The following is a 26,880-nucleotide window of genomic DNA, read 5'->3' on the forward strand; positions in this document are numbered from 1 at the left end:
TACAATTCTCACTTTTATCCAAACTGGCTCTTTTTCAATTATATCTATCATCCATCTGTCTGTCTCTTATTCATAAGGTTCTCAATAACAGCCTCAACTAGAAAACATATTTTCCTTGCACTAATTTCTATATCTACTTAAACCTCAATTCAATCAGACAGCCTTGAATAGATGATTGGCTTATGCATTTGTTTTTGTCGGTTAGCTTAACTGCACTTTGTTTCCAGAGGGCAGGCAATGAAAATGAACTTCACACTTTCTTGTATTCACCACAGTACATAGACAAAATTTTTCACTACTGACAGTAACAGAATGATTGGCGACAGAAGTGGTGGTGATAGTAGTAGTAGTAACAATTAACAATTACTATAGGAGCAGTTCTAAGAGCTTTAAATGTATTATTACACTAAATTTTCACAATTACTCCATGAGATAGTTTATATTATTACCCCTGATTTACAGCTTGTAAAACTGGTCACAGAGAGGTTGGGTAACCTGCCAAATATCACACAGCTAATGAAGACTACATAAATTGAGATGAACAAGTTGAAGAAATTTTGACAGCAAAAAAAAAAAAAAAAAAGACAGTTATCTTTTGGTTCAAATCGTTAACTTATTTGCAAATAAAATACATTAAAAGCACTGATGGACAGTTATGGCATAATGGTACAAAGATAGGGAAAATTCAAAGACATAATCGCTTTATGAATTCTTATTTCTGACCACAGTTCATTTTTTATAGTTCATCTTTGTGGAAGGTATTAAATATGAGCAGATAGCATGCTAACATAACATTAAAAAAAAATTGGAGTTCCGCATTTTAAAACAGCACTGGTTTTATGTCAGCTGGCTCCCTAATTTTCTTAAATTCTTACAATTCTGGCACCAGAGGAATTAAAACAGCTATATTTTGCCATATGAAATAGAGTAGAAGTATACAAAGAAACAAAGCTATTTTCTAACATCATAACTTTAGGGAGGAAAAAAAGAGAATCTATGCAAATGCAGGACAGATGAATTCCAAAATTGGAATCTTCTGTAAAGTTTAGTCAAAAGCAACTTAATTATAGGGAAGATTCTTTAATTACACCCTACAGAAACACAAAAAAAAAAAATGAAGAGAAAACACCACTTGGCTTTATTTTTTTAAACTGTCATGGGGAACTTAAATAGCTAATAAACACAAGCATAGTCTCAAGACTTCTATATTCTATAGATAGAATCATTTCTAAATTCACACAGAATTATAGATATAAGAGTCCTCTAACAATAATAATCAGCAACAAATCCAAAAAATTCCTTCCAGTTTTATTAACTTTGAGTGAAATGTTTTCTTTATACAAATTTAAATGTCTCATGTTTAAGCTAATTTCTTCTCTCTCCTTCCATGAAGGAAAAAACTTTCAGCCTTCATCTGAATGATACTTGATTCTTTTTCTTTTCTTCTTCTTTTTCTTTCTTTTTTTTTTTTTTTTTTTTTTTGGCAGTACTAGAGATTCAACCCAGGGCCTTGCTCATGCTAGGCAAGTGCTCTATCTCTGAACTACATGCCCAGCTCTTGGTATTTCATTCTTAATTTACATTTCTAAATCATAAGACCTTGAAAAGGTAACTTATTTTAAAAATATTAACTTGCCCTTAAAAAGGCAAAAAAATTCTAAAATTTATATTCTTCTAATATAATATCAAGTTTTTAGGACAAAGTATTTTTTCTTCTGTAAGTTGAAAAGAAAAAGAAAAAAAATATGGAATAAGATAACAGAGTAAGGAATTTTGGAGTCAAACACAGATCCCAATTCCAGCTGCACATTCTTAAGCAAGTAACTGATGTATCTTGGTTCATCTATAAAATGGATATAACAATACTAATCTTATAAAAATGCTCTAAGCTAGAAACAATGAATGCAAAGTGCTTACTACAGGGACAACATATTATAGTTAACTCAGAATTATGTGTAGCCATCATGTCCTCAAATATTTAGTTCTTCCTTTCTAAAAATTAAATAAGATGTCAAAAATTAAAATAAATGCAGAAATTATAAAGAATAACCATATATTAACTACTTAAGGAGGAAAAAACAAAGATTATTACTTAGTCTCATTTGTTTCTGATAGAGGTTTTTTATTAAATATATTTTTTAGTTGTAGGTGGACACAATACCTTTATTTATTTATTTATTTATTTATTTTTATGTGTTGCTAAGGGTCAAACCCAATGCCTCACATGTGCCAGGCAATTGCTCTACCACTGAGCCACGACTCCAGCCCCCCCATAGAGGTTTTTAAAAAACATAATACCTGGACCAAAAATAATCACATAAATTCAAACTCAATGCTAAAATAAATGAAGACTTCACAAACAAATGCAAACTAGAAATATTTTGTGGTTATAACACAGAAACCATAATCATTCTTGTAAATTAATTTCAAAATTCTGTAATATTAATATGCCAACCTATAGAAGAACTAAACATATCACTTTAAAATATGAACATAGTGCTATTTAAAGGATTAATTCTGTTTCTCCCTTCTAACAAATTTTCATCTTCAAACTGTTTCTCCTATTACATATAACAAGACAAATGATATCATTAACAAAGAATTAAATCACAAACACTTCCCTTTGCCTTATAAAAACCAAAGTAAAATTATTTTTGGTTCTTGATGGATGTCAGGGGCCAAATCACCATGATAAGAGCCATTAAGTGAGTGTCTCCTATGTGCAAGGATTAATGATAATTACAATCTAGTAAGATCAATATTAGCATTCTGTATTACAGATAAGGAAACATTCAGTGAGTCCAAATGCATAACCCAGGCTAATATTTAGTAATTAAAACAAGAGATGATGAGGGTATAATTGTAAGATTCTAAAGCTTAGTGGCATGGTTTGAGTTTCCTTAAATGCCCTCAACAGAAGCACAAAAGGCAACCAAGAAAACTACAACAAAATCAAGTGACCAGTAGACAGAATGCTATTACCTCAGCAGTGAAGTGGTCAAACCTTCCATAAACTGCAATTATAGAACTGGATAAAAAGAATGTTTAAAACACACTTAAAGACAATGAAAACTTACTCATAGCAGACTTTTGAGATTAATATTTAATCTAAAAAACTTGCATCTGGAAGAAGTACAAATTGCTAGCTTGTGGTTTTTCAAGTCTAAGGGCACTATTTGACCTGAGCCCAGTTCACCTAGCTCAGAGCAAAGGCTGCAGGAAAATGGTGGTTAGTTTGGGCAACAGAAGTTTGAAGCTTTATGGGCTTCAAGTTATTAGAAGACAGAATGCAAAGCCAGCAGAGCTAACAGTAGTTGACCACATGTCCTCAATCTGGGTAGGGTCAGGAGAACTGCAAATAAATCCTCAACTCCTTGTAGTAAATATTTTTTGTGTGTTTTAAATTATTTTGTTGTTGTTGTTGTAGATGGACAATATGCCTTTATTTTTATTTATTTATTTTTATGTGGTGCTGAGGATCGAACCCAGCACCTCACACATGCTAGGCAAGCGCTTTGCCACTGAACTACAGCCTCAGCCCTCTAGTAAATGTTTTTTGTATCTGAATTTAAAAAAAGTCTGAAACTATTTGAGATATATTTTACAGGACTGAACAAATGAATAAAAGTACTGATGCTGTTGGGAGAAGCAAACACAAAATACAAAATGGGAGAAGGACCAAGCAAGAAAAAACCCCATGAAGATGAAATGGAGCTGGACACATCAGGTGAACTCAACAGACTTCTAATGTTACATGTATGTATGTGTAAAACATAAATGCATTTCCTAAATCTGCCTGAAAAAGAGGTCAATAAGTATATGAAAGAACAGTGAACACACCCGGATCCTGGTTTCTTTTTTTTTTTTTTTATTTATTTTTTTAGTTGTAGATGGACACAATGCCTTTACTTTATTTTTATGTGCTGAGGATAGAACCCAGTGCCTCACCTATGCTAGGCAAGCGCTCTACCACTCCAGCTCCCCCAGATCCTGGTTTCGAAGACTTGCTTTAGTCAGCTTTCATGACACTGTGACCAATATACCTGACAGAAACAACTTAAAAGTAGGGAAAGTTTATTAGATGCTCATAGTTTCAGAGGTTTCAGTCAAAAGTGGTCATTCCAGTGCTCTAGGCCCAAGATGAGGCACCATAATATGGGGACAGGGCCCAGTGAAGGAATGCTGCTCAGATCATGGAGAGGTCATGAAGCAGGGAGAGAGGGGAGAGAAGGGGCCACAGGGAAGATACAGCTTCCAGGGCACACCTGAGAGACCCATCTTCTTCAGCCATGCCCCACAAGCCTACAGTTACCACCCAGTTAGGCCATTAAAACTCAGACAGACTGAGAAGGTTGCAGCCTTCACAATCCAATCATTTCACCTCTGAACATTCCTGCATTAACATAGATTCTTTGGAGGACATCTCATATCCATACCATAACCACCATTTCTATTAAAAGAAACTAAGGTTCTTTGGAAACATAGTTGATACTAGGATTATGGCAGAGGGAAGATAAGATAAACATATAACTGCTTGTTACAGCAGAAAGTAATGAAGTTCTCAAAAATAAAGTTGGGGTCATGTCATAAGCATGCAGGGGCCAGCTTGAGAGGGGCTCCTACTAGCCAAATCTGGGACAATTTAGGCACTAAAATAATTAAAATGGTCCTTCTCCCATTTTGTATTTTGTATTTGCTTCTCCCAACAGCATCAGTTCTTTTATTCATTGTTCAGACAATAAGGGATTATAAACATTGAGAAAAACTGAAATTCGTGAGTCCATGACAACAACAGATTAATGAGAATAAGGCAACAAAGAATGCCAACTGCTTTATTTTATAATATTTAACATTAAAAAGTTTTTTAAAGATGTATTTTTGGAATCCAGAAAAATAACACATTAAAAGCTGCTGAGAAAACAGAGGCTTTAGAACAGCGTAAGTGTGACTCAGTGAAGAACTGACCTTAATTAGTATCTCCTTCTATTTAAAATCAGTTCAGACACTCCGAAATATACTGCTTTGGAGTAGGGGTTTCTTATACAACAAAGATTTACAGCCTTTGCTTCACTGACTATAATCTTAATTTGTTTTAAAAAATGTTATTGGGTTAGTAAAATCAGACCCTCAAATATATCCACTACATTATTCAATGTCTTACATAAAGCTTTATGGACACATCCCTCTTAGAATGTGAAGTCAGAATTTTTTTCTCCTAAAGGCCATGCATACTTTATCAGAAAATTGAATTAAGTGCTTGTGAGGTAATACAGGTTACTTAGCTTGAGTTAGCCATTTTACAATGTGTATATATCTATATCTGTCTCTAATATATTTCAAAACAACATGTTGTACAAAATAAACACAATTTTTCAATTAAAAATAAGTTAATTTTAAAAAAATGATAATAAGAGCTAAATAATTCATCAATTTCCTTTGTTGCCAAGGCTGTCAGAAAATTTATCTCTTTTTCTATATGGTTGTTTTGATCTAATTTATCTTGTACTTAATCTCACAAGGGTATCAAATAAATTTATAGGAGTAAACAGTAACTCAGCAGTCAAACAGAACAAGAAGTAACATGAGCAACTTGAGAAAGCAAGGAAGAAAAGGAGTACAAACAATGCAGGACAGCCTAAATATTCAGGAGGACCTAGAGTCATCAGAAAAATGGTCATATAAAGAACTCAAGGAACACCTTAGACAGATGGAATGGAACCTTAAAGAGGATACGAGACAGCAAATTCAAGCAGCGAAAGAACGCATTGAGAATGAATTACATAAACAGATAAAAGAAGAAGTTAAGCATCTTTATCAGGAGATAGAGATTATAAAAAATAATCAAACAATAATTCTAGAAATGAAGGAAACGATAAACCAAATTAAAAACTCAATTGAGAGTATCACTAACAGAGTGGAGCAAGTAGAAGCCAGAACGTCAGATAATGAAGACAAAATATATCATCTTGAAAAGAGTCTAGCCAACTCAGAAAGGCTGGTAAAAAATCACAAGAAAAACATCCAAGAGTTATGGAATAACATAAAAAAACCAAACTTACGAGTCATCGGGATAGAAGAAGGTACAGAGATTCAAAGCAAGGGAATGAGTAACCTGCTGAATGAAATACTTACAGAAAACTTTCCAGAAATAAAAAAGAAAACAGATATACAAATTGAAGATGCATACAGGACACCGAGCACACAAAAGCATAGTAGACCAACGCCAAGACACATTGTTATGAAGATATCCAATATACAGAACAAAGAGAAAATATTAAAAGCTACAAGAGAAAGGAGATAGATTACATTCAAGTGTAAACCAATAAGGTTAACAACGGATTTTTCATCACAGACGCTGAAAGCAAGAAGGTCATGGAACAATGTATTTCAAACACTGAAAGACAATGGATGCCAACCAAGAATTCTGTATCCAGCAAAATTAAGCTTCAGGTATGACAACGAAACAAAAATCTTTCATGATAAACAAAAGTTAAAAGAATTTCCAGCCAGAACACCAGCATTGCAAAGCATTTTCAGCAAAACACTACACGAGGAAGAAATGAAAAACAATAACCAAAACCATCAGTGGGAAGTGCCTCGGTAAAGACAGAGGGCGAGGGGAAAGATAATCATGGAGAAACAAACTAAATTTTTTTAAAAAAGGATAAATAATCAAACATGGCTGGAAGTACAAACCATATATCAATAGTAACTCTGAATGTTAATGGCTTAAACTCTCCAATAAAGCGACATAGGCTGGTATCATGGATTAAAAAAACAAATGCAACAATATGCTGCCTCCAGGAGACACATCTGATTGGAAAAGACATACACAGGCTGAAGGTGAAAGGATGGGAAAAAATATACCACGCACACAGTCCTCGTAAGCAAGCAGGGGTAGCCATCCTCATATCGAATAAAATCGACTTCAAGACTAAGTTAATCAAAAGGGATAAGGAAGGACATTATATACTGTTAAAAGGAACCATTCACCAACAAGACACAACAATTATCAATATTTATGCACCAAATAATGGTGCTGCAACATTCATAAAACAAATTCTCCTCAAGTTCAATAATCAAATAGACCACAACACAATAATTATGGGTGACTTCAACACACCTCTCTCACCATTGGACAGATCCTCCAAACAAAAGTTGAATAAAGAAACTATAGAACTCAATACCACAATCAATAACCTAGACTTAACTGACATATATAGAATATATCAACCATCATCAAATGGATATACTTTTTTCTCAGCAGCACATGGATCCTTCTCAAAAACAGACCATATATTATGCCATAGGACAACCCTCAGTAAATATAAAGGGGTGGAGATAATACCATGCATTTTATCTGATCATAATAGAATGAAACTGGAAATCAATGATAAAAGAAGGAAGGAAAAATCCCACATCACATGGAAAATGAACAATATGTTACTGAATGATCAAGGGGTTACAGAAGACATAAAGGAGGAAATCAAAAAATTCTTAGAGATAAATGAAAATACAGACACAACATATCGGAATCTATGGGACACTATGAAAGCTGTTTTAAGAGGGAAATTCATCGCCTGGTGGTCATTCCTCAAAAAAAGAAAAAAACAACAAATAAATGAGCTCACACTTCATCTCAAAGCCCTAGAAAAGGAAGAGCAAAACAACAGCAAATGTAGCAGAAGGCAAGAAATAATTAAAATCAGAGCGGAAATCAATGAAACTGAAACAAAAGAAACTATTGAAAAAATTAACAAAACTAAAAGTTGGTTCTTCGAAAAAATAAATAAGATTGACAGACCTTTAGCCATGCTAACGAAGAGAAGAAGAGAGAGAACTCAAATTACTAACATACGGGATGAAAAAGGCAATATCACAACAGATGCTACAGAAATACAGAAGACAATTAGAAATTATTTTGAAAACCTATATTCCAATAAAATAGAAGATAGTGAAGACATCGGTAAATTTCTTAAGCCATATGATTTGCCCAGACTGAGTCAGGAGGATACACACAATTTGAACAGACCAATATCAATGGATGAAATTGAAGAAGCCATCAAAAGACTACCAACCAAGAAAAGCCCAGGACCGGATGGGTATACAGTGGAGTTTTACAAAACCTTTAAAGAAGAATTAATACCAATACTTTTCAAGTTATTTCAGGAAATAGAAAAAGAGGGAGCTCTTCCAAATTCATTCTATGTGGCATTTATACACCATGGAGTATTACGCAGCACTAAAAAATGACAAAATCACGGAATTTGCAGGGAAATGGATGGCACTAGAGCAGATTATGGTTAGTGAAGCTAGCCAATCCCTAAAAAACAAATACCAAATGTCTTCTTTGATATAATGAGAGCAACTATGAACAGAGCAGGGAGGAAGAGCAGGAAGAAAAGATTAACATTAAACAGAGACATGAGATGGGAGGGAAAGGGAGAGAAAAGGGAAATTGCATGGAAATGAAGGGAGACCCTCATTGCTATACAAAATTACATATAAGAGGTTGTGAGGGGAATGGGAAAATAAACAAGGAGAGAAATGAATTACAGTAGATGGGGTAGAGAGAGAAGATGGGAGGGGAGGGGAGGGGGGATAGTAGGGGATAGGAAAGGTAGCAGAATACAACAATTACTAATAGGGCATTATGTAAAATTGTGGATGTGTAACCGACGTGATTCTGTAATCTGCATTTGGGGTAAAATTGGGGGTTCATAACCCACTTCAATCTAATGTATGAAATATGATATGTCAAGAGCTTTGTAATGTTGTGAACAACCAATAAAAAAATAAATAAAAAAAAATTAAAAAAATCTAGGAAATTACCAGTCACCAATTTCCTTCTGATGTTGAGTAAAAAAAAAAAAAAAAAAAAAATATATATATATATATATATATATATATAAATAAATAAATAAATAAATGCTATTCGCCACATCAACAGACTTAAAGATAAGAACCATATGATCATCTCGATAGACGCAGAGAAAGCATTTGACAAAGTACAGCATCCCTTTATGTTCAAAACATTAGAAAAACTAGGGATAACAGGAACACACCTCAACATTGTAAAAGCAATCTATGCTAAGCCTCAGGCTAGCATCATTCTGAATGGAGAAAAATTGAAGGCATTCCCTCTAAAATCAGGAACAAGACAGGGATGCCCTCTCTCACCACTTCTATTTAATTTAGTCCTTGAAATACTAGCCAGAGCAATTAGACAGACAAAAGAAATTAAAGGCATAAAAATAGGAAAAGAAGAACTTAAATTATCACTATTTGCGGACGACATGATTCTATACCTAGAAGACCCAAAAGGGTCTACAAAGAAACTACTAGAGCTAATAAATGAATTCAGCAAAGTGGCAGGATATAAAATCAACACGCATAAATCAAAGGCATTTCTGTATATCATCGACAAAACTTCTGAAAAGGAAATGAGGAAAAACACTCCATTCATAATATCCTCAAAAAAAATAAAATACTTGGGAATCAACCTAACAAAAGAGGTGAAAGATTTATACAATGAAAACTACAGAACCCTAAAGAGAGAAGTAGAAGAAGATCTTAGAAGATGGAAAAATATACCCTGTTCATGGATAGGCAGAACTAACATTATCAAAATGGTGATATTACCAAAAGTTCTCTATAGGTTTAATGCAATGCCAATCAAAATCCCAACGGCATTTCTTGTAGAAATAGATAAAGCAATCATGAAATTCATATGGAAAAATAAAAGACCCAGAATAGCAAAAGCAATTCTAAGCAAGAAGTGTGAATCAGGCGGTATAGCGATACCAGATTTCAAACTATATTACAGAGCAATAGTGACAAAAACAGCATGGTACTGGTACCAAAACAGGCGGGTGGACCAATGGTATAGAATAGAGCACACAGAGACTAATCCACAAAGTTACAACTATCTTATATTTGATAAAGGGGCTAAAAGCATGCAATGGAGGAAGGATAGCATCTTCAACAAATGGTGTTGGGAAAACTGGAAATCCATATGCAACAAAATGAAACTGAATCCCTTTCTCTCGCCATGCACAAAAGTTAACTCAAAATGGATCAAGGAGCTTGATATCAAATCAGAGACTCTGCGTCTGATAGAAGAAAAAGTTGGCTACGGTCTACATACTGTGGGGTCGGGCTCCAAATTCCTTAATAGGACACCCATAGCACAAGAGTTAATAACAAGAATCAACAAATGGGACTTACTTAAACTAAAAAGTTTTTTCTTAGCAAGAGAAACAATAAGAGAGGTAAATAGGGAGCCTACATCCTGGGAACAAATTTTTACTCCTCACACTTCAGATAGAGCCCTAATATCCAGAGTATACAAAGAACTCAACAAATTAGACAATAAGATAACAAATAACCCAGTCAACAAATGGGCCAAGGACCTGAACAGACACTTCACAGAGGAGGACATACAATCAATCAACAAGTACATGAAAAAATGCTCACCATCTCTAGCAGTCAGAGAAATGCAAATCAAAACCACCCTAAGATACCATCTCACTCCAGTAAGATTGGTAGTCACTATGAAGTCAAACAACAAGTGCTGGCGAGGATGTGGAGAAAAGGGTACTCTTGTACATTCCTGGTGTGACTGCAAACTGGTGCGGCCAATTTGGAAAGCAGTTTGGAGATTCCTGGGAAAGCTGGGAATGGAACCACCATTTGACCCTGCTATTGCCCTTCTAGGACTATTCCCTGAAGACCTTAAAAGAGCATGCTACAGGGATACTGCCACATTGATGTTCATAGCAGCACAATTCACAATAGCTAGACTGTGGAACCAACCCAGATGCCCTTCAATAGATGAATGGATAAAAAAAAATGTGGCATTTGTACACCATGGAATATTACGCAGCACTAAAAAATGACAAAATCATAGAATTTGCAGGGAAATGGATGGCACTAGAGCAGATTATGGTTAGTGAAGCTAGCCAATTCCTAAAAAACAAATACCAAATGTCTTCTTTGATATAATGAGAGCAACTATGAACAGAGCAGGGAGGAAGAGCAGGAAGAAAAGATTAACATTAAACAGAGACATGAGGTGGGAGGGAAAGGGAGAGAAAAGGGAAATTGCATGGAAATGAAGGGAGACCCTCATTGCTATACAAAATTACATATAAGAGGTTGTGAGGGGAATGGGAAAATAAACAAGGAGAGAAATGAATTACAGTAGATGGGGTAGAGAGAGAAGATGGGAGGGGAGGGGAGGGGGGATAGTAGGGGATAGGAAAGGTAGCAGAATACAACAATTACTAATAGGGCATTATGTAAAATTGTGGATGTGTAACCGACGTGATTCTGTAATCTGCATTTGGGGTAAAATTGGGGGTTCATAACCCACTTCAATCTAATGTGTGAAATATGATATGTCAAGAGCTTTGTAATGTTGTGAACAACCAATAAAAAAGTTAAATTAAATTTAAAAAAAAAAGAAATAATTGAAAAAAAAATCTCACAAGGGTATATGTTTTCTTCGAAAAACACCTCAAGTTCTTCAAGATAGAAGAGGGACTTCAGGTTAAAATTAAAAACTAATTGTCTTAATAATATGATACAACACTAATGTAAAATAATAGAGCCTCTTAATAGCAGTACTACAAATATAGCAATTGAATTCATTTGTGGTTAAAAAAAGAAACTTTAGTCAACTCAAACATACAACCATTTAGAATGATTGCTTTTTAATAAGTAAGACAAAAGCAAAATGTTAGAAGCTATATTTACAAACAAAATTATCTTTCCACATCCAAGCTACTGCTTGGGAACTCAAAACTATATTTCAGATAATTAGAACTGAACTTCCCTTTACAGTATGAGACCCTTTAAATTAATAAAATTCTAATTCTCACAACAAAATATGCAAAAGAGAAGACAGTTTTGTTTAATGCCCTTTTTCTTGATAAATACTATAATGATGATCTTGAGAAATAATAACAGAAGCTATTTCAACTGCAGGCTTACCACAAGGTAGGCACTGTGGTGCAGCTGCCTATCTCTGATCAAAATTACCATCTCTAAGAGTTTCAAAAAGCACTGTGTTCTATTAACATTTCTAATTTGTTTCCACATTGGCAAAATTTACTCTCAAAACCTTACAACAGGGAAGTTCAATAAAAGTCTTCAAAGACTTTTCTGTAAGTCTGAAGTTACTTCAAAATAAAGTTAAAAAGTTCTCACTCAGAACCATTTTATTTTTATTTCAAATTGATACTTTAAAAACTGAAAGTCCTCACATGGAACTATGGCTACCTGTGGGTGAGGGGTATGATATTCCACCTTATGGATCTGGAGAAACAATTACTGAAGTTATATTCTTTGTACTTGATTCAAGTTCTAAAAAGTTTAACAAATAAAAATATGAAGCTAAAATTAATAGTAAATGATCCATATGATATAACAATTCAGATAGGTTTAAATAGGTCTTGTTCAAACAGCAGAAATGTGAATATGCATGCCCAAATGCTAAAAACAAAGGAAATACCAAGGCATGACCGCATGCTAATTCAAAACAACTTTATGGACAAATCATCTACAGAAACACCTTAATTTTAACTGGTTTGTGTTGTTTTAAAATTTTGACCATTCTATTTATTTCCAATTTTTTTTTGTATCACTAAGTAGTTATGGTTAAAACACACACACTCCTCAAGGTGTTACATATTTAACTTGTTTCCAATATGTGAAATAAGCATTGCTTTTGGTTCTTCCTCCAAAAAAGGGGCACTATTATTTGTTCTGATATTTTCTCTAGTGTCATTCTCTGCTTCAGAGATGACAATAAACCACAGAGGATGAATTTACACTCAAAATAAGACAAAAACTGAAATAATGCTTAGTAATATCTCCTCTTTAGTTGGAATCTACCTGAGAGTTCTATTTTACAGTAAAATGTGTGCTATCACCTTGACTCCATCCATCATCATCAACCTAGATCCCTCTCTCTTTACCATCAACCTTGATCCTTATAAGAACTTTTTTAAAAATATTTTTTTAGACATTGATGAACCTTTAATTTTATTCATTTATTTATATGTGGTGCTGAGGATAGCACCCAATGCCTCACACATGCTAGGCAAGTGCTCTACCACTGAGCCACAACCCCAGCCCCTTGTAAGAATTTTTACTGGTTTCTCATGTATCCTTTCATATTTATTATGCAGTTCTTTATTAAAATAAAGAGGGTTGCAACTACTCCACAAATTGTTGTGCTTTCCTTTTATCTCAATTCAAGGAGACCTAAATAATGTCTGTCTACCCTTTCTCAAGCTCATGCAGTCTCTGATTCCTGTGGCAAGGCTTCGAGTAGTTCCACAGGAAAAGCAAAAAGATCAGTGAGCAAAGAAACACCAAAACTAGCAGTCACACAGACACGAGCTAACACACATCAATCAATCCTTCACCTCACCAGCAATACTAAGGCAAAAAAAGAACTAGTCTTTTCTAAATACCGAGCATGGTACCTAATACATCTATTTTACTATAGTTCCTTTTACAAAATATAGAGGATATTTAGTCTTTTGAGGGAGGGGGCAGGGACAGTAAAAGAATTCTTTGTCAATCACACTTTGTGACAGAATGATGCATAATCGCAATGTCACCTCAGGACTTAAATGGAAGCTTGGTACTCAGGTGCTTATTTTTATTATGGTTTGGAAATAAAAACTATAAGTACTAAGTAAATGATACAAGCAAGCATCAGAAAAATGTAGCAGACAGAGTACATTTCACTTGGAATTATCAGGAGAGACATTAAGGCTGAACTAGGCAAGGTTGGTTTTAGGGAGCAGAGAATGGGGTAAGACAAGGAAAGAGCGAAGAGTCAACTTAAGGGGTTTTATACTTTAAAAGGCAAACTACAGCTAGTGGTCCAAATCCAATCCACTGCTTATTTTATTTGGTTTAAAGGTTCATCAACATTTAAAAAAAATTTTTTTAATTCTTTTTTTTAATGTTTTAAATAGTTAAAAAAATCAAAAGACATTTCATGACACATGAAAATTAAGATATTCATATATGAAGTTTTACAGCTACACAGCCATGCCATACATTTGCATGATGTCTGTGATCTACATGGCAGAGCTGGGAACTGCAACAGAGACCTCAACTCACAAAGCCTAAAATATTTACTATTGGCATTTCAGAGAAAAAAATTGTCAATCTCTTCCCTTAGGACAGCCTATTTATCTCAAATATTATAAGTGTGGGGCTGGGAAGAGGATGGTGAGAAAGAACAGAATAAGAGACTCATAGGTGGAAGTAAGGATTTTAGTCCACATCCTAGAAGTAGTGGGGAAGTCATTAAATAAAAGAGTTTTAAAGAAAATGACAACTAGATTTGTATTTTGAAAAGATCATTCTGGCTGTTATACTGGGAGCTAGAGTGTTAAAAGATAAATAAGAAAACTAGTGTAGTAAATAGTTCAAGCAAGATAAGAACTTAATTTGTGGGAGCAAAATTATTTCTGAACCCAGAAGGGTTCAAAGTCTGGCTATGCAACTTGCCAGGTTATTTCAATTCTCACAATTCTCACATTCATTATGTTACAACAGTTTTAGGTAGAGAAAGCTAAAAATATTCCAAAGTATGTACATCTAAAAAGTTTGGGAATATTACAGAATAAGTGCTCCCTTAGAATACTTTCTAAAATGTTTTATTCTTGTTATACGCTAGAAAAGACTTTTACTAAATTTACAATTAAAGAATTTACAAGTAAACAATACAACATAAATTAACAAAAACAAAAAAGGGAATATATACAAATGCTGCTTAGGTACATTTTTCAGAGCCCTTTTTTTCCCATAGTGTAGTAGTAACAAAACAAAGAACGTACCTGCTACATTCTAACAACGTAACTTTAAGACGTCCTTCAACAAGTGCCCACTGGTGTATATGGATATACTCTTCATCTTCTTCAGATTCTTGCAAGGTCTGATATGGAAAAAACGGCTTGAACCTGACAAAAGTAAAAATAAGTCTAAATTTCTAAATAACACACCACTCTAAAGTTCAAAGCACAATAACAACACATACACATACTTTAGAAAACAATACAAAACACCTAATACTGCATGTGCTCTACAAAACAAAAGCTTATTGTATTTGCCCATAAATGGCAACAACTAGTGGCCCTTTTTTTTTTTTTTTTTTTTTTTTGGTACTAGGGATTGAACCCAGAGATACTTTTATCACTGAGCTACATTCCCTGCCCTTTTCATTTATTTTGAGACAGGTCTACCTAAGTTGCTGAGGCCGGCCTTGAATTTTCAATCCTCTGGTCTCAGCCTCCCCAGTCCCTGGAATTACAGGTGTGTGCCACCATGTCCATAAAATGGTACCTTCTTTATAGCACCCAGGAATTCTCACTTTTTGGTCTGCTCTCAATAAAAAGGCAGGACTCATCACTAAAAAGGAAACTCCAGAAGAAGCCAGTAGGTTTAGGTGGGGCAGGAGATTCTTTGGATCAGATAGGAAAAGTATTCCTATAGCACAAGTTCAAAATTCAGAATGTACTGTTTTATGAAAATAATGAAATAGAAATTAGTACATGATAATTATAATTTCAGTAAAAATTAATAGCAGCAAGGTATTCACCAGAGTAACAAGGTAACAAGTAACCTGTCTAGTAGCTGTTTCACATGCATTATTTTATTTAATGCTCACAAACTAAGTGGTGATATTGCTTGCTCTTTTCTGCAGATGAAGAGTGAGTCTTCATCTGAGTGAAGCATTTGTTCAATTTTACACAGTGAGTGGCAAAACCAGAATTCAAGCTAGTCTGACTCCACCAAAACCCAAACTATCTCACAATTTTGTCACCCATGAATTATTTGGGCTATGTGTTCATTGTTAACCCTTATTTTTAATGGAGATACTTATGCTGAATTATATAAACTGTAGGCTTTAAAAAAACTTTTAATCTGAAATAGAACTCATACTATAGCAAAGGACAAAGAAAATGAGAGAAAACTGGACTTGAGGCCCTGTAGTTTTCAATTCACCCTAAACACTATCACTAACACTAACCATGGCATTTGCTTGTTCAGAAAGTTTTCATGGCTTCCCACTGACCACAAAAGAACAGCAAGAAAAAAGCTGGGTGTGGTGGTGCACACTAGTAAGCCTGTAGTCCCAGCTATTCAGGAGGCTGAGGCAGGAGTCATAAGAGTTCACAACCATCCTGGGCAACATAACACTATCCTGTTTCAAAAGAGAGAGTCCTAAGTCACTAGTTCCACATTCAAGATCCACCACAATTTTTCTAATCATATATTTACTTAAAATAAATCTTTCAATCTAGGCAGTTACATTCTATAGTTCAAAAACATTACATATTCCTGCTTTCAGGTCTTCTCTACCCACTGAAGGTTTTCCTTAGTACTCAAGGATCGTCCAGCTCCTAAGCTCTTTCTATAATTGGTTTCAGATTCTAGACCACAGCAGTCCCATCCACTGGTTTCAATTCTGTTTATCTTGCAGTCATTTAAATGGCCTAGTCTCACAATTCTCTGCACAAGTCACATACCTGACAAGGCTCCTCATACACTTAAGACTTGAGTATGTGCTGAGTTAATTATAAAAATCCAACACTGAAAATGAAATAAAACACTTGGAAAGTATTAGTAGCCCACTATAGTTTATACCTGAAAAATACTGAAGAGGGGAAGTATCACCATCTATCTGAGGTGGCGACCTACGGTGGGTTCACAAAATCTGACTATTTCAATAACTTAAGGAAATGGCCAAGAAACCATGCAAACACACAGAAGTACCTTTTCAAAATCCAGGGATGGCTCTGTAACCTTAGGGGTCAGTGGAAAGAGAGAGAGCCACTGGAATTTTTTTTTTCTTATATAGGTAACACACAAGGGGAGGTTCCATGGAACATTCTATCCCAAAAAGGGCAAAGGGGTAGGATTACCAAGGAATAGGTGAGTGTAACTCAACCCCACTGGGTGACGCCCACTCCTGGAGCCACACCTTCCTAATCCAAGCAGAAGTAAAGCCCAATGTATTGTGGGGTACAATAACTGCTCAGCACCCCTTTACTCAGGACTCACAGGTGTGCATAAAGCTTCTGTCCAGAGCGGCTCCCAAATGAGAAGGGTACTGTTTTATGTCTTCCTAGTAAACAGGACTAAAGAAAAAAAAAAACTTTTTAAGAAAACAGAATTAGACACACAGACAATGCTTAGTGCTTTCTCCTTTATCTGAACTAGTATAGCAAACAGAAGCCCCTTCTTTTCTCCCAGCTACTACACTAATTTGCATTTGAAGTAATTTGATTCAGACAAACTGGCACCAAAGTTTTAGAGGGAAAAATATAGGAACCAAATTAATTATATTAACACAATGCTGTAATTGAGTGCTTTTAACACAAACCTTATAGCTCCTAAAGAGCATATAACCTTGTTACTCTGTAAAAAAATTACAAATATCACTACATACACTAGCAATTTCAAATGTAGTAATCCAAGCTAATTAGCTAAAATAAAAACTGCTTTTAGAAAACTTTTCTTGTCAAGTATAAAGTTAAAATTCAATAAAAAATTTCTCACAGGGGTGTGAATTGAATGTTATATGGAATAAAGTCTAATTTGGTTAAGTAATACCTAGAGGATTTAACTAAGAGTGTTTATGCACAAAAATATATTAAAATCAGAAAAACAAAATAAAAATAAAATAAAATCAGAAACATATTCCTTTTAAAATGAATATACTAAGCTGGAATGCAGCTCAGTGGTAGAGCACTTGCCTAGTATGTGTGAGGACCAAGCTTCAATGCCCAGTGCAGCCAAGAAAAACAACAGAATCTACACACGAATGTTTTATAAAAACACTTGGTTTTCAAAACATTTAAGTCCAAGCCTTTTAAAAAATCTCAAAACCATAAGGAGTCCAAATAATTATGCAGACTTCCTGTTTCCCTTCCTTTTATCTTCCTGTCCTACCGAATTATCTTTCCTTAGTTTATCTCCTGTTAGTCAAAAATGTCCATTTTCTCGCTCAAGTTCCCAGGAAACGAGCCTTCTTTACCAAGCTACCTGAACTCCTCCTACAGAAACTTAGGAATTTAACCTAGGAAAATTTATTTTCAGGGTAATAGCATGAGGAACTGTGCTGATGGGCTCCCCAGTGAAACTGGTGAAAACTATTTTAAAACAAAATACTTAACAGCCTTTGTAAGTGGTCCTAAGGGCAACAGCAAAGGACGAAACTCTATTCAAGACAACATGAAACATCTGTTAAGAAAGCCAAGTCTGTGGTATTTGGACCAAGACTACTCCCCTACCCTGCAAACTCAGGGAGGCAGAGGCTAAACTCCAGCTCTCAGTCGGAGGGCTTTCTTGAAGAATAAGACACCAGTATCTCTCATTTGCCTCCAGCTACCTGTTCCTAGACAAGTGTGGTCAAAGAATGGGGCATCCCATAATGAGACCCTGATCATCTTTGTCCTGGCTCTTGAAGTAGTTGTTCCACAGTGGGAAAGGCAAGCCAAAAAGCTTGGCTGCCCTTCCCATTTCAATGATCACCAATTAGAGTGGGGGTGTCACCCAAAGGGAAGCTTGCCATTGTTTCTGCCCCTAGCTCTAGTGCCTTGGCTCAGATATTTTGCTGGGGGAGAAGGAGAGACAGAAACAGGTCAGATCATAAAACAGGTATCTCCAATCTCATCCTAATAAAATAACTTTGTTTACCATACACTAAGAATTTCAAACCCATGTGGACTATCAAGTACAATGGCGACTGCAGCAAAAGGCAATGGGAGAGACTTATGGATTTAAGGAAGAGACAGCACACACTGCAGGCTGCAGAGTTTGCAGAACAGACCAGAATATGAAACAGCTGGCAGAAGCTTTCCTGGGGTGAGAACAAATATCAAACACTGACCTCAGAAACTTCCTGAAGGAGCCAAAATTTGGATTAACAAGGAGGTATTATGATAATGTCACAATCAGTAGAGTATCAATAAAGAGGAATTACTTTAAGAAAAACAAAATAGATATTGTGGAATTGAAAAGTATAACTGAACTGGGCATGGAGGTGCATGCCTTAATCCCAGAGGCTCAGGAGGCGAAGTCAGAAGGACCTCAAGTTCAAAGCCAGCCTCAGCAACTTAGTGAAGCCCTAAGTAACTCAGTGAGACTTTGTCTCTAAATAAAATATAAAAAAGTGGCTCAGTGGTTAAGTGTCCCTGAGTTCAATCCCTGGTACCAAAATGAAAAAGAAAAATAGTATAACTGAAAATTAAAAATTCACCTGAAGGATTTCCAACAGTAGATTTGAAGTGTCAGAAGAAAGAATTACTAAATTTGAAAAAAGAAGCCATGGGTGGGGAGAATAAAGAAAAATGTACTGAACTTTAGGGAAATGTGTGATACCATTAAGCACACCTACAACCACAGAATGGTAATACCAGAAAGAGACAGGAGAACAAAATATTCCAAGAAATAAAGAGAGATAGTCAGTAGGTCCTGAGCTCCATTCATATTAAAATCTGAGAATAGTAAAATTTATAGAGTGATTGTTTAAGATTGGGGATATGTAAGAGATTAGAAGGGTAAAAGCTAAGGGTTATGAGTTTTCTTTCTGAGATGTTAAAAATGCTCTAAAATTGACTATTATGATGGTTGCACATATATTTGAATATGCTAAAATCCAGTGAATTGCAATTTTTAAATAGGTGAATTGTATGGAATATGAATTATATTTCAATAAAGTTATTAAAAAATAATTACTCTTGTTTCTGCTTTGATATGTTTGGTTAGAATTATTTGATTAAATAATAAAACCATAAATGACAAAGCTCTACTTAAAATACATTAGAGCCCCCATTAAACATTATGAAAAACAAACATTTGTTGAATCCCTACTATACCAGGTGCTGACTGTAAAACACTTTATATTTATTTTAAAACTTAATCCTTAACAATGATCCCCAAACTAGGGATGTACACAGTACATAAAGGAAAGGGTCTTAGCACTTTCATACCTAGTAAACGTTAGTGCTAAAACTGAAATCTGTACTAGTGTCTGCTAAGACTTTCATAATAGAATACCACAGCCTGGGTATTCTGTTACGAAATATTCTGGGTATATTTTCTGACAGGTTTTGGAGGCTGGAAGTCTCAGATCAAGATGCAGGCAAGGTTGGTTTCCAGTGAGGATCTCTCCTTGGCTTGCAGATGGCTTCCTTCTCACCGTATCCTCTCATGGCCTTTTCTGCATGCATATTCCTGATGTCTCTTCTTCTTAGAGGGATACCAGTTTTATTAAGTTAGATCTTATGATATCACTTAACCTTAATTATCTCCTTGAAGGTCCAATCTCAAAACACAGTCACATTGAGTAAGATTTCAACAGAAGAATTTGCAAGGGACAGAAAGAGGACACAATTCAGTCCATAACACAAATGTAACTGCAGAGCCTGGTCTACAGTCTGAGGCTGATCTGACTGCCATCCTGTTAGCTGCAGGAATATATGCTCTAGTACCAGAGAAAAGGTACCTGCCAAGGAGTCTCCTCCTCTTATATGTATTATTATGCTTGACCCTCACAATTACACGGTGAGGCAAGCGGGTCCCCATCATTTCCTCATTTCCCACAGACACATTAACAGGGTCAGGAAGAACAAACTGCCGAAGGATGCACTTTTTATTTTAAAAATGACATAAAAATACAGGCCCACAAAATGGGGGCCTAAGGCAAAAATGAAAAAGTGATCCAGAAAATAGTTGAATCCAAGTCAGGAGAGCAATGATGTCCTAAAACCAGATGACTGATATGTGGAAAGCCAAATAAAGGAAATAAGAGAGATAAAAGAAATGAGGCGGGAGAGGGGCACTGTGAAAATTTGGTTTAAGGCAATATGATAAGAGAATAAAAAAGAATTCAAACAACTCAAGGAACATATTGCTTTTAATGATACAAAGGTTAAGAAACTAGAATATTTAAAAGGAAATGTTGAGAAGGAATTGTATGTGGACATAAAATTTATGTAGACATAATAATGTGAATACAGAGAATAAGAAAGACTTAACTATAAGCAGAACATAAACATTATAAGTTATATAAAAATAAGGATGTAGTTCAATGAATGAACTGAAATAGTGATATAATTATATTGGGAAAAGGCAAAAAAAAAGGAAGGCAAGAGAAGATACTGCTTAGCTAAATCCTCATCTATCTTAGAAAGTCAATCAATAGACAAGGTCTACAGTTGTTAAATTAAAAATAGCTATATTACATTGCTTACCGATATAGAGGTAATACCATAATTTATTGAATACTCAGCATGGAAACATTTATTGAATACTTAGCATGGAAAGGCATTATATTAACATAGTTAATTCCCACAACAATTTCATGAGATAGGTAATATTATTAACCTCCATTGTGCAAATGAGGGAGCTGAGACACAAAGACTTTGAACAATTTGCTCTCGGATATATCGCTATTAAGTGGAAGAGTCAATCTAAGCAGTTTAGCTTCACGATCATACCCTTGGTTAATGTTTCAACATTGTTGAAAAGAGAAATTACAAATGATTGCTTCTGAAGAACATGATTCAGCACAGAAAAGTAGAGGGTTTAGGAAGTAACTAATGATTTTCATGATAAATCCTTCTGTTATATTTGGTTTTTAAATTATGGGCATTAGCTAAAACAAAGATAGACAATACCAAATGTTGAAGAGGATGTGAAACTGTTGGTGTGAGATTATTAAAATTACTTTGAAAACTGTGTAAATATCTACTTAACCTGAAGAGATACACATAGCCCATGACTTAGCAACTGTACCCTTAGTCATAACCAATAGAAATGTGCAGTATTCATCAAGAGACATGTGTAAGAACACTCATAATAACACTATCCACCATCATTGGTAGAATGGTTAGCTTGAGGTACATTCACACAGTGGAACACGCCACAGATTGGTCCCACAAATATCCTGTAGTCTAAGAAGCAAGACCAAAAAAAAAAAAAAAAAAAAAAAAAAAAAAAAAAAAAAAAAGAATACAGTATGATTCTATTAAAAAGTTTAAAACATACCAAAAAAAAAAAAAAGCAATGGTGTTTGAGGTCAGGAGAGTAGCTACTTTTAGGCTAGGCAAGGCAAGGCAGGAAAGGACAGGTACTAGGTAGCATACAAGGGGCTTCTTGGTTACTGATATATTCTGTTGTCACTTGTTCTGAAGGCTGGTTTCAGGGGTCCGTTCATATTGTCAAAATTCATTCTGTTAAACTTTTACAACTGTTATACTTTTCAGGTAATGACATTTTAATAAAAGTTTAAGTAAATGTTTAATTTTAAAATGTATATTAGTATAGAATTTTAAAATATATTTAACATTTTACACTTACAAGAGAAGCAAGCCTTCTTCTCACATATGGATCTGAGAAAATCTTTTTTAACATCTAAGATATTTTTTCAATCTAAGATGTCTTTTCAAGATTGCTCTATAAAGCACCCTGAATACCAGCTGATGACATCTTCATCACATGATAGCAATAAAACTGTTAGTAAACACTGCAATCTTTAGAGAAAAAGAGTTTACAACAAATCCAATAGAAAAATATGGTGTGATCTAGATCTACTCTTGATTTGTATGGGGCTTGTGTGTCCTTGCCTAAATGAGAAATCAGTTAAGAATTTTTTAGCTCAAGCCGGGTACAGTGGCACACACCTATAAATCCCACCAGCTATGGAGGCTGAGGCAAGAGGAACCCAAATTCAAAGGCAGCCTCAGCAACTTAGCCAGGCCTTGCAAGCAACTTAGCCAGACCCTGTGTCCAAAAAAAAAAAAAAAGGTCTGGGAATGTGATTAGGGGTTGAGTATCCCTGGGTTCAAGCCCTGGTATCCACCCCTCCCCCAACCCCCCCCCAATAAAAAAAAGACAAATCCTAACACCAAGCTCCTTTATGCTTACCAAAGTTAGTCCTCCATATTATTTCTTCTGATGAACTGTATCTGTTAACCACTCTGATCCCATACCTAGCCCCGTCTGGTAAACTCCTTTTCACTCTTCAAGTTCTACTTTAAAGTAACCTCCTCTCTATAACCTGTCTCCCTCCCTTCTCTACCATCTGGTAATTGCTTCCTCACTTAAGTTCTAAAATTACTTTATAAACACTTCTATTATACTACCAGTCAACCTGTTTACTGCCTGTCTCTTTCCAGTGCTCCTCAAATGGCACCTTCCTCACAATTAAATCATGAGTTGTTAAGAAAAAGAACCATATGTCATAGGCAGCACAAATAGTGGTTAAGAGCAGAATTTCAAGCCAGACTGCTTGGCTAGGGATCCTGTTGTACCATTTCCCAGCAATATGACCTTCAGAAAACTGTCTTTAACCTTCAGTTTCCCCAAATGCAAAAATTATACCTATTTCATGGTGGTAGTATAAGGAATGCATAAAATAATGAAAACCACTTAGAACCATGCCAGCATATTCTTGTTTAATAGCAGGAATTTAAGCTTAACAATAAACAAAATGCCTCAATATGAATCGGCCATTTAATATATATCCACCAAAATAAAGATGCCATTTGATGTTAAAATGGTACAACTGTAATTATACTACAATACTTGGATTTTTCTGAAACTCTTTGGAAATTCGTAAAAGAAATTCCATAAAGGTTTTATTAGTCTACTTTTTATAACAATTATGGTACATTTTTAATTTAAAGTTACTATATACATGTTTTTCCTAAAACTACAGTAGCCTTAAGTCTTGGAGAAGATCTCATTCACTGTTACTAATGGGTTAATTCCATGGTCATTCCTTTTTTCTTTTCTATTAACTGAATTTCCTATAAGTTCTCTTTTTAAAGGCAACTGTGTTTAATCTGGAACTGCCTAATATTTAATATAATATTTTCCATCTTAACATCAGTTAATAAGAAATAATTTTTCATCTTATTTTTAATGTTAAAAAGGAAAAACTCTATTTGAAGATCATCATAAACTTTTGAAAATAACAAAAGCACTTCCAAATACTAATTTATTCCACAAACTATTACACATGAAAGATAACTCCATACATAGCCAAGAGTTTAAATCCCTTCATTTTACTGATGAGAAAATTAAAAATTAAAAAGATTAGAGAGATGACCAAGTTTTAAAATGCAGGTACACTGACTCTCAGGCCTGTCCTCTTTTAGGGATATATTTGAAGGCACCAGACTAGCAACATTACCCACCGTGGTAGAAACATTATTCTTATTCCTACTAGCATTTACAAAACTAAGTTTGGCTGATGTGATAACAGAATAATATGTGCTCTACCATGAATCTACCATTAAGGTAGGTATCCTACCTCTGGATGGAGGAAAGTTGGGGGTCGTGTCCAGAAGGTACAAAAAGGAAGGAAAAAAATTAGAAATAACCCAGATAGCTTTTAAGTCATATGCAGTTATAATTGAGATTACCATTGACATAGAAAGAGTTCATGTCTTATCTATGGTTTTGGAGTACTCTCTGTCCCTCCCGTCCCATGATACAAAACCTTTAAACCTTTGAGAAATTAAAGCATTTTAACATATTATCATGTTATTATTTTAGCTTAAAATTTTTCATAGTGACAAACTTTCTTTCAGTAAAAGCAAATAAAACAGTGAAGTGTGTAAATAAAACAAAGGAATGCAGTTGAATCTTAAAAGATAATTTACAAAGTTAAAATAAAATATAGGAAAATGTTTAAGTTAAAAGGGGCTGGGATTGCAGCTCAGTGGTAGAGCCTGTGGAGCATGCATAAGGCACTAGGTTTGATCCCAGCACCACATAAAAATAAACAAAATAAAGGTACTGTGTCCATCTTTACAACTAAAAAAATATTAAAAAAAAAAAAAAAAAAAGGCTATGGCCAGGGCCGGGTGCAGTAGCACACACCAGTAATACCAATAACTCAGAATGTTAGGGAGTAGCTAGCAATGAGCATTGAGATACATGGTAAGGTCATAAAGTGTTCTTCAAATTACTTTAGGATCCTTCTTTAAACTACTTTCAAAGCAGACCAGAAAGCAAAGGGTGGTAATTTGTAGAAAATAAAGAGAAGCAAAAGGAGCTAACTGGGAAAATCCATCAAGAGAAAAGGATTAATGGGACTAACAACAGGGTCCACATGGAGGTTGATGTGAAGTTAGGAATTATAGCTATAAGTGTGTCTCCATGTATCTAGGAAGACTTTGCACTGTAACTTCTGACCAGCTATTGACCCCAGTGCCCACATTAACATGGGACTGACTTGTAGACAAAGCCCTCCTAAGTAGGATGGCCACTATGACAATTCTGGAGAGGACCAACTAAGGTCAAATACTCTACCACCCAACATGAAGGAGGGACTGAACATATGATTGTTAAAGAGTACAGAAGGTGGTCCCCAGTTCTCCTGGTAAGCATCAAACAGTAATAAAATTTGGGGACAGCACTGTCTTTCTTATCATTCTCTGCACAGAGATAGCCCACTCTCTTTTAAGAGTGCTCTCTGCTTACACCTCACTTTTACTTTATGTTCACCTCACTTTTGCTTATAATAAAGTTCTCTTGCATGGCTTTTGGTATCTGACTTTAAATTTTCTTTCACTGGAACACAAGAACAGGGGTTTGGAGTTTTAGCTCCCTGCTTTCCCGTGACAAGGAGGCTGAGACAGGAGGCTAACAAGTTCAAAGCCAGCCTCATCAATTTAGTGAGGCTCTAAACAATTAGCAAGACTCTATCTCAAAATAAAATATAAAAAGGGCTAAGGATGTGGCTGAATGGTTAAGCGTCCTGGGTTCAATCCCCAGCGCAAAAGAAAAAAGAGAGAAAAAACAACAACAACAACAACAAAAAACCTCTGTAGGAAATCAGGATTCATTGTTTAATCTCAGAGCACTATACATTATGTTGTATAAAATGAACCAAAAGTCTGTTTGAAAATGCCTACAGGATCAGGAAAATTTAAACACTAGATATTTAATGAATTTGGCATTACTGTTGAAGTTTACTTCAGATCTGATAAAAATTAAAATTCTTCTTCTTTAGATATACACACTTTGTATTTGTGGATAAAATATGTGGAGATTTGCTTCAAAATAATCCAGGTGGGGGAGGGAGGTTAGAGATAAAATAAGATTGGCTGTGAGTTGACAACTGTTAAATTAGGGACAGACATCTGAAAGTTCATTTTATTACATGTTTTACCTCTGAACTATGAATTTTTTCCTAATAAAAAGTCAAAACAGTGCTGGATATAGTGGAACACACCTTTAATCCAGCAATTCAGAGGATTACCAGTTCCACGTTAGCCTCAGAAACTTAGGAAGACCCTGTCTCAAAATTTAAAAATAAATAAATAAATTTAAAGAACTGAGAATATAACTCAGTGGTAGAGTATCACTGGGTTCAATCCTCAGTACTGCAAAAAAAGTTAAAAGTCCCCACAATATAGTAATATAATATAAAAGTATGAGCTCTATAATCTCAGAAACCTAGGTTTCAAATTGAGTAATTCATCTAATCTTTCTGACCCTATATTGATTCATTTATAACTGGAATATCACTATTATGGTATTATTATGTAGATTTGGTAATATACATATAAAACATATAGTCCTGTCCTGGCCCAAATTATAAGTTTAATAAATCTAATCATATTTCTTACTTTCTTCTTCAACTCTTCTTTTATAAACTACAAAATAGTTCTCTGCCAATTGCTGACCCTTAATTTCCAGTGCTGTGTTCCACATCCATTTTAATACCTATCATGTAATCTTTGTATTTCCTCTGATTTTCTTCTCTTGGGTTTTCTATTATTTCTCCTTCACATGTCTGCTTAATCAATATATTTTTATATTTTTTTATTG

At 34.9% G+C, this 26,880-nt stretch overlaps 1 protein-coding gene across 1 annotated transcript in view; it reads right to left on the reverse strand.

Moving 5' to 3' along the window:
- Positions 1-26,880, reverse strand: part of PDZD8 (PDZ domain containing 8) — an 87,027-nt gene that overhangs the window by 38,652 nt on the left and 21,495 nt on the right. Inside the window, exon 2 of the mRNA XM_081268870.1 lies at positions 14,865-14,987. Coding sequence (XP_081124996.1) covers positions 14,865-14,987 — 123 coding nt within the window. The remainder of the gene's footprint in view (positions 1-14,864; positions 14,988-26,880) is intronic.

The sequence above is a fragment of the Spermophilus citellus genome (genome assembly GCF_964194105.1).
Source record: "Spermophilus citellus genome assembly, chromosome: 15".
NCBI classification, from domain to species: Eukaryota; Metazoa; Chordata; class Mammalia; order Rodentia; family Sciuridae; genus Spermophilus; species Spermophilus citellus.